The 9,922-nt window shown below is 30.8% G+C and overlaps 1 protein-coding gene across 1 annotated transcript; it reads right to left on the minus strand.

The window, feature by feature from the left end:
• Positions 1 to 1,170: 1,170 nt before the first annotated feature.
• Positions 1,171 to 9,714, minus strand: disco (disconnected). The gene is made up of 2 exons (XM_075300705.1): positions 8,758 to 9,714; positions 1,171 to 3,322 (listed from the first exon to the last, which is right to left on the minus strand). The coding sequence occupies exon 2, from the start codon at positions 3,257 to 3,259 to the stop codon at positions 1,814 to 1,816; it is 1,446 nt and encodes a 481-aa protein (XP_075156820.1). The 5' UTR covers positions 3,260 to 3,322; positions 8,758 to 9,714; the 3' UTR covers positions 1,171 to 1,813.
• Between the last annotated feature and the right edge of the window lie 208 nt (positions 9,715 to 9,922).

The raw sequence follows: 9,922 nt of genomic DNA on the forward strand, positions 1-9,922 counted from the left end.
ATAGCTTGTTTCGTTCGGAAGTTAGCTTGATTTCAACAGACGGACAGACGGACGGACATGCTCAGATCGACTCAGAATTTCACGCCGACCCAGAATATGTACACTTTATGGGGTCTTAGAGCACTATATCGATGTGTTACAAACAGAATGACAAAGTTAATACACGCCCATCCTATGGTGGAGGGTATAATAATAATAAATTACATTTATAGTTGTACACACCAAAAAAGTGAACTCTCTATTTCACTAAAGCCTATTTAACTTTATTTTAACATAGTTCATGGAATTATAATGTTTGGAGAAAGTTTTCTTTACTCTAATAAGTTAAATTAATTAAAACCGAGGAAAAAATATACTTAAATGAAGCATATAGATTAACTAAGTTCGTGTCTTCCACAAAATAGTTCAGAATTTCTTTAAATTTGTAAATTTTACCAAAAATGCGCCCATCATGAACTTCGTATGTCACTAAAGGCATTCTTGCAATTTTGAACTCCAAGTTTTTCCTTCAAACTTCAAAATTTTCTTTAACAAGTGAAAAAACTTAGTTATGTCTAATAAATTTTCTTGAATTTATCGAAAAGTATTTACTTATTTTTATTTTTATTGGCATCGGCGTGATGCCAACTTTGTAATACTGTTTTGTTAAAATTTTCTACAAATATTCAAAATTTTCTAAAATTAACCGAAAGTTTTCCTCCTGGCGAGATCAATGTTTTTTCAGTGTACAATGCTAAGGTTTATAGGCCAACCCCAGAAATTTCACCATTTAAATTTCTCCCTTTAAAACTTGTATGTCATTTAAAACGTAATATTAAATAAAACAAATCATTTAATTTTTTTCAGTTTATGGATTTTCATAATTTATTTGATTTGATGTATTTTTTCTTGCGTAAACAATTTAGTTTTTTTATTTTGTTTTTCATTATTATTAATTTATAAAATTGGCTAAAATTATTTGTTTTGTTTGTATGATTTTCTGTTTTTCACAATAGTAATAGTAAAGCAATTTTATTACTAATTTATACTAACAAAAAAAACTAAACAAATACAAATTTGTAGCAATAAGAAATTTGTATTTTTTCAGTATGTATTGTATTGTTTTTATTACTAAAGACTAATAAACAAATTTTTATTTTAAATAGATGAGAGAGATATGTTACACATTTTCAAATTTATTAAGAGATTTTTGTTAGGGAGGGGAATCTGTATTAAATTATTAGAGATAAATATTAATTTACATTTACAGGGGAAATAATATCATAGAGAAACAATTTAATTTTTTTATAATTTTTTTTTTAATAAAAACGTATACACTTTTTGTTTGAAAAATAAAATAGTAAAATATAAACGAAAAATAGAAGAGAAAATTGCCACAAAAATGACTAAAACAGGAAACAACATTTACACAAGATATTGCACAAAAGGCTTGTGAGGAAGAGAGGAATGAGATGAGGGTATAAAATTTAATTTCAAGAGAGAAAGAAAAACCTAAAGACAAACCAGCAGAGTAAGATAAAATTTAATTTACATAAAAAGATAATTGAAATAGTGCACTCTTTTCGCAGTTTGTTATTTTGTAAAATATTGCTGAATACTTTTGTAGGTAAAATGATGATTTACTTCTTAAAACTAAAGATTTCTTTCTTAAATATAATATACACAAAGACAAGTATCGCTTCTATATACACCTATCAATAATTTTGGGAGATTTAATTACAACAAATTAACATTTAATTAATACATGTTTGAGGTAACAACCTAAAGCGAGTTTCATATTCCTTTTCTGGGAACCCTTCATAATGTCCCACGTCTAGACTGATATTGCATTTGTGGACATCTCATTGTATTGTTGAGCCTGTTGCTGCTGTTGTTGTTGCTGCTGAGTTTTGGTCTGGGAGGTTAAAAGCATGGATCGATATACTTCGGAAAGTAGATTCCACATGGGAGGTGGTGAGGTGGCATCAACACTTCCTGAGCTATCCAATGAATCTAGACTTTGGCTTTGAGCTGCAGCTGCCGCTGCTGCAGCGGCAAACATTTGCGATTGTAACAGTCTCAATTGTTGCTCTTCAGCTGAGAGTGGTGATGGTTCGGGGGAGGGGATAATTTGTGATTTCTTACTTGGCTGCGAAGCAGAGAGATCCAGACAGTTTGATTCTTCTTCATCTTGTTCCATTTTAATGGTAACCGGAGAGCTATGGCCACAGGACATTTCCGATTCACTGCAGGACCTCTTACGTTTACCCAATAAATTATCCATAGAAAAACTATGAGAAGTCTTGGTATTTGTGGTCAAAGCGGATGAAGATGATGTGGAAGAAGGGCTGGCCATTAGTCTTTCTTGAGATCTAATTTCTTCTTCTGCTGAGCGTTTATGTAAACTAAAGTCCAGGGGTTCATTGGAATCTTCAGTGTGAATTGCATTTGGTTTTTCCACCTCATCTTCTATGGAAACCGAGATCAATTCCTCCTCCTCCGCATCATGCTCTTCATCATCAACTTCACGACAATAATCATCAACATCACTGTGACTACCTTGACTAGCACTAGATCCCTGGACATCGAGAACATAGCCTTCATCATCATCGTTATCTGAGTTATTGGAAGCGCTGCTCGAATGATAAGCGGGAAGTCTTTCATGGCCCAACATATGATGAAAATTGGGGACCCCTGATGGATTGGAGAAATCACCAAACATAGGTCCAGGATGTGGATGAGCACCAGGAAATGCGGCCGAAGGCATAAGACCAGAGAAAGCTGCAGGACCTCCTGGCAATAGACCAGCTGGTCCAATAGGGAAGACTGGAAACTGTTGAGCTGTACGACCATCATGAGGTGAAATTTTACGTCTGATATGAGGAGAATGTAATTTAGGATTAGGATTTGCACTATGACGATTTCGGGATCGGCGTGATGAGAAAACCATATTACAACCCTCCACTGTACATTTATGCATTTCCCTCAAATGTACCGCAGAGAAATGGATTTTAAGTGCTCCCTTATCGCAGAAAGTCTTAAAGCATATGGAGCATTGTACACGTTTCTTTCCAGTGGCAGGATTAATATATTGGCCACCCATATTGACGGGAGGAGAACCCCAACGTTTGGGCTTGTTTAGGCTCCCAGAAGCCATGGTGGGTGATGTGGCTGGTGAGGTAGTGGCTGAGGAAGAGGATAAAGCAGCAGCCGCTGCGGCTGGAGAATGATGACCCAAGAGGTATGCGGGTGGCATAAAAGCTGTCATTAAATGTTCCATATTTTCGGATTTGTTTGTTTTGGTTGTTCAGATGACGGTAGTTGAAGACTGGATGAGAGTATACTGAAATGAAAAGAAAATATAATATAATTAGATTTTATTTACTAAACCAAAATAATAAATTTACAAAAACAGTAGTAACTTTGTCGGAGCGACAAACTAAGAAATTTATAAAACTATATTTTGTTAGTAACATGTTTCTCTGTGTGTTTTGAACATTTTCCAACTCTAAACCCCATGAAATTTTCATGTAAAGCAGTGGGAATCTTTTTAAATGGCCATAAAAAGAATATTTTCAACTTTGAAAACAAAAAACCCAGAGAAGCCAGTAGCTCAGATTTAGATTTTCCTTTTGATTCTACCCCTTTTCGTCCCCAACTTTTTAAGTCAGATAATTAAAATTTACATGCTAACTTGCTGTGATACAACACCAAGATTCATGTTCGGAATCTCTGAGTCTGAGTACGTAAAAGTTACATGGAAATCAATATAAATGTTAATGATCTACTACTGCTGTTGGTTTGTAAACGATAATAAATCATTAAATTCAAGCGAGACATAAATGATCATCTTTGTTCTGCCTTTGACATCTCCAATGCATTGTGGCTTCTTCATGGCATCGAGAGAGAGAGAGAAAAAAACAATCTAGGTTTCGTCATTAAAGGTGACAAAAGGGCCATGATGCCCTGGGAAGAACTGGATTTAAGCCACTGTAAAATTTCTCAAAGATCATAAAATAGACCCAAAGGTATCTTGTACTTGTTTTGTTGTTTTCTTATTTTTTTAAGATTCCCCCTTGTTTTATGAGGGATTAAAGAGATTGTGTTATTTTTTGTCTTCTATAAGGAAAACTCTGATTTTTTACAACTTTGATTTAATTACTATTTAGCAACAGTTGAAGATCGATGTTGTTCAGATTTAACGACGATCCACAAGAAAATAATAAAACAAAACAAAACTACCGAGGGAAAGAGAAAAATGTCATTAAATCAAAAAACGTCACTGGGAACAGGAAATCCATCCATGGCACAATGTGTGAACTTTCAATACGACGACATAACACACAAAAACAGCAAAAAAAAAAACAATCATAAATCGAACAGTCTATATGTCCGTCTTTCCTCACGACCATCTTTTGATCGGTCATTTTTATGTGACTGCTGTTGCCTGCCTGGCTATTTTTCGCTCCAACACGATATTTTTTTTAATAACTATAATTATTGGCTGTTGTCGACCGAAAGCTACAGAGAGACTAAGAGGAGTAGAAGAAGCCTGCTAGAGTAAATAATTCCCCACATATATCCCCACAAAAGACAAACTTGTTTGTATTTTTTTTTCGTCTTAGTCCATCTATCTGTAAAGCAAATGACAATCAATACATCAAGAGGAAAATATAATTACAGCATATCTTTTTTTATTTTGGCCTATACCAGTGAGGTGATGTGAAGACAGATATCATAAAAACCAAGCCAGACTCTAAACCATAGACGACAACAAGCTGAGGGTGAGTTGCTTCAGGTGATGAACATGAAACTACGAAAAATTGAACAGACATTGACATGTCCAGTCACAAAAAAAGAGTTGAGTGAGAGATATGAAAACTAGTTACGAAAAACAAAAAAAAAAATTGTCCCAACTTTAATGGTGGTATTGTCAATAAAACGTCAAAAAATATTTATAATAGCCTAGAGGTCTCATATAAATGACAGAAGAAAAAACGAAATCGTGAACATTTGCTTTCTTTAAAATCCAGAATATAAAAGAAAATGAGGTGTAGTAAAAAAATAACAATAAAGCTAAAAAAAGCACATAATGCATGAGAATTAAAACAAAATTATAAAATCTTGAAGATACACGAAGAATATTGGTACAAAATTGTGAAGATCGTAACTTAGTACTTTTTTTTTTGGAAAAATTGCATTGCATTTCTGAATAACTTCTTTATGATTTCGTATATCCTACACTAATAGAAAAAGTTTCGTTATATTAAAGAAATGTTTTGTTAAAAGTCAGCCAATGAAACAAATTCGTTAATACAACGAATTTTTTCGTTAATATAACGAATTTTCTGCAAATCAACGTAAAGTTTCGTGCTATTAACGAATATTTTCATTATTCATTGTTTCGTTATATCAATGAAAATTTTTCGTTGGCTGACTTTTAATGAAATTTTCTTTGTGTGTATAGTCGTCAATAACGAAAGGAATAAGGTTGCCTAATTTAATTTTGATTTAATATTTTTATAATTTATTAACCTAAAACTTTCTTCAAGTCTACCAATTGTTTAATCTTACATTTGTATTTTTTATTATTATTATTATTTTATTTTATTATGTGTATTTTATGATTAATTCTCGTCTTGAATGATTAGACTCCCTTTTTGTGTTTATTTACACATGATGTAATATTCGTTTTATTTATATAACTTAAGCCTGTTAATTATGGCCACATAAAAAAAAACAAGCTATAATATTTATTATTAGCCCATCAAGTTACCATATATGTTGATTTTATTTATTAATGCAAATTCACCAATAAATGCCAATGAGACTTAAAACGGCAACAAACTCATAAGAGAGAAAAAGTTTAAGAATTTAATGGCAAATACAATTTAAATATATACTTTTTTTAATTCAATATAAAAAAAATATATTACAATTCAAAAACTATTTAGGGTTATTTTTAATTAATCTATTTTATTAATAATAAATTAAATTTTAAAGAATATATATTTGCCGTTTATTTTGAATAATATTAGTTTACTTAAACAATATCAATCAATAATATGATTTTTGGTTATTTAAAAAAAAAAAATAAAAATATGTTAAAAATTATAAATCTCTTAAAAACGAACTAGTTTTTTCTATCAGTGTTTTTTTTTTAACAAACAACTATAAATTGTCAAAATGTTTTAAATCTATGACCCAGGAAATCAGATATTTCTTTTTTTAACTTGCGAAATAATATTTTGAAAATATTTTGAAGTTTTTTCTTTAAAAACGTGAGAAAACTCCAAGCATTTACAACCTCTTAATCATAAAGAGAACTGTAACAAATTTGAGTTATATTTATGTATATGATTTTATACATATTACTTATTGTTTTTTTTTTTTTATTTCCCATTATTTATGGTAATATTAATTTCAAGCTTAAGTACCAAGGCCAAAAGTCTTGAAATATGAAATCACCAAGAGCAAAAAACGACACAAAATCTCAACCATAACAAGAAATTAAATTTTTGAAAGAAACAAAAATATGTATTTTTCAATAAAGAAGTCAACAATTCAAATACTTAACATGTCAATCATTTGTCAAATTAAAAATATATACTTTTTTTTTTGGTTTTCGGAACATATTTCTCAAAGTGTCAACAATCTTAAGGGACAAGTTCAAATAAACCCCTTCATACCATCCAATACCCCTTTAAATAAATGGGGAGAAAAAAACATAAAGGGCATATTTTTCAAGCTATTAAATGGTAAAAATTTTTAGTTTCTTCATCTTCTCTCTACAATCACTTGGGTCTTGTGTTTGAGTTATAAAAAAGTTTGTAATTAAGTAAGCTTGGCTACATGCCTCAATGATTTGTATCTGATCTCTAAGCATGAGTTGTTACTTGTTGAGATTTTTTGTTAGTTAGTGTTGTTGTTGTTGTCTTTTATAACTACTGTAAAGATTTCTAGACTTAATTTACATATCCCATGTGCAGACAAAACGATTTTATGACACTTTTTTCCCCCATTCTTCTTTTTTTGTTTAACCAATATCTTTTTGAGGAGTATGTGAGAGTAAGAGAGATCTTCCATAGAGTATATGCGAGTTACGATGTCTTATAGTTGCTTTTGTGTGTTTGCATTTGGGCCAAGTTAAAATGAATTATTATGGGCTAGATGTTGTATGATGGGGTTTTTGTTCTAACATGTGAGAGAAAACATGCTGTTCTTTTGTTAATTTTATCTATCTAATGGGATCATAAAATCACCTAAATATTGCGGTATCTTTTGTTTAATAGTATTTGAAGTTTTTTTTTTTTTTTTTGTATTGGGAGAATGTCTGTTTGGTTTGTCTTGAAAAAGAAAACCAAATTGATTTACAAGATGAATGATTTTATTATGGACTTGAAGTTTAACGAAAAGAGTTATTAAAATGAATATAGATTTAAAGTATTGAAGTGTTACGACTCCAGTTTAATATAAGAAATACTAAAAATGATTTTTAAGAAACCGTAATAAAATTTGGAACCTTTTATAAACTACATATATGTACCTATGGGAAATATCATTTTCTCTACACCTTTTCTTGAAGGAAAGAACTAAACTTCCAATTTTGTTATCTGTTTATTTCTTGGTGATGAGATTAGAACTATGGAAGGGGTTCTTCTAACAGATATTGAACTTCCAAGAACAGCTTGGCCAGAATATAGCAAGAAATAAAGATACTTTGGCCAAACTCAACCAATTAAATAATCCAACAATTTTGCAAAGTTTAATTCTTGTCTATCTCTGGAGTAGAACTTCAAGTGAGACATCTAATGTCTCTCTATTGAATTCAAATTGAATGGGCAAGTCGGTATTTCGTATATTTTTATAGAAATGGAACTAACTATCGGTTCTAACTTGTCGTTATTAATGTATCAAAACGGATGGAAGATTGGAATACTTCCCCAGCGTATTCATAAAATAATTTATTGTTCTTAAGATAACGAAGGGTAAGCTGCACCTACTATTAGATGAGATGAATTGAAGCAAGCCTAAATCACGTATGTGGGTGAAGGTATGGTTAGAACCCTATAGCACCTATAATCCGTTGTTGATCAAAATTGCTAATCATTTCAAAGAATAAATGGGAACAAATTTCTACTGCACTTTCTACTAATCTTAGTATTAATAATTAGATGCCTACTGTTGCCACCTATTACTATTACTGAATTTTAAGTTGTAAATAGGTAATTGTATTGACACACATAATCGAAATTCTAAATTTGTTTGAAAAGCTATAGTTCTTCAAAAGAGCTAGTACACAACTTTATATAAGCGTAGCTTTTAAAATTCAATTTTAAGGCTGAGTAGAAACGAAGAGAGATAGGTTAAAAACTGTTTTAGAAAAAATATTGTATATAAATATAATTTATTGTTAAGATTTTAAGAACCAACTTAGGATGTAACAAATGGAAATTCAAAGAATTTAATTAATTATAAATTGAAATCATGACAAAATAAAACTAAAGTCCATATTATTTAGAAATTAAAAGCGTATAAAAATGGCACCATGTAGATATATATTGAAAGTTAAAAAAAAAAACAAAAAAACACAATTTTTAACTTATTGATTAAAGTTTGTTATTCTTCACTTTGATTTTAATTTTAAAAATTTGCCGTCGGTGAATTGGATTAAAGAAATTTATAAAAATTAATGCCGTCGGCTAATACATTACTTTTACATATATATATTTTTTTATAAAGTAAATACTAAAATATCTTTTGTTAACAAATACTTACATTTTATTTGTAGAATAATAAATTCTATAAAATCAGCATTAATTCAGCTTCATAAATTTTCCAAAAACGATAGATGTTTCACTTTAGTTTTGTAACGAAAAAATCACTATATCGGTATTTTTTATATAAAATGTTTCAAAGAAATCACAGATTTCTTATAAATAAATATTTAATCCAGTTTATTATAAATTTTTTTTGTCATAATTTATTTTTCACATTTAGTTGTTTTTTTATTTGATTCAATTAAAAGCACTTAAGTTTATTTTCTTCCTTGTTTCAGTTCATATTTGAATGCTTTACTTTGAGAAAACGAGTTTTTGTTATTTTTTTTTCTTATATCTCATTTAATGATATTTTATTTCGTGTTCTTTTGTTTGCACTTTTCGAAAATCCAAAAGAAGACTTATCACACAAAACAAAACAAAAAATGTCCAACAGAAGTCGACGTTCAATTATATGTCCACTTCTTGCGATGTCGTGGGTGACACTGAATGTTAAGTCGTCTACACCGATACACAAGAGCGTTCAATGAAATGATGATGAGGTTTATGTGATATTCACTTTCTGTGGGTTTGTTGGATGTGGTGGTGATGTTGTTGTATGATGTGGTGGTAATTCACAGCTATGGTATGGGTATTTAGTGGTGGTGTTGTTTGTGTAGTAGTGGTGGTAGTCCCAAAAAACAACAACAAAATATTCAATATAGGTTCTTATTCTTTGAGTCCTCTATTATTTGTTTGACACTTTTGTAGATGAGATGTACAAAAAAAAAAACAACAACGAAGAGTATTCTCATGTGGTAGTGGTACAATATCCAATCTTTGAGAATAACCAAAGGAAATTTTAAAAGAGCACACGTTTTCTCGATTTCGTGTAAATTTGTTTCTTGTTCTAGTTGTATATCCGCCGCACTCCGTATCTTTTTTGAATTCACAAGATACGCACAAGACGACAAGTTCAACGCAACTGCCCACAAATGTCTCCAGCGAGTGACAAGCAACTTCGGCTCTAAGCGCATAGCAGAGCGACACACAATCAGTCACCACACACCACCATCATCCACCAATACTCACACATAAAATTATTCTTCACGGCGGGACATAGCACTCTGTTTCTGAGCAAGCACTTCTTATACGTGCATATGGCATTGGTTAAGATGACACAG

This window comes from Haematobia irritans, chromosome 3, assembly GCF_050003625.1.
Source record: "Haematobia irritans isolate KBUSLIRL chromosome 3, ASM5000362v1, whole genome shotgun sequence".
Classification (NCBI taxonomy): domain Eukaryota; kingdom Metazoa; phylum Arthropoda; class Insecta; order Diptera; family Muscidae; genus Haematobia; species Haematobia irritans.

What these genes read in the sequence shown, in the direction of transcription:
- disco (XM_075300705.1), bottom strand. Translation starts at nt 3,259, where the DNA reads ATGGAACATTTAATGACAGCTTTTATGCCACCCGCATACCTCTTGGGT.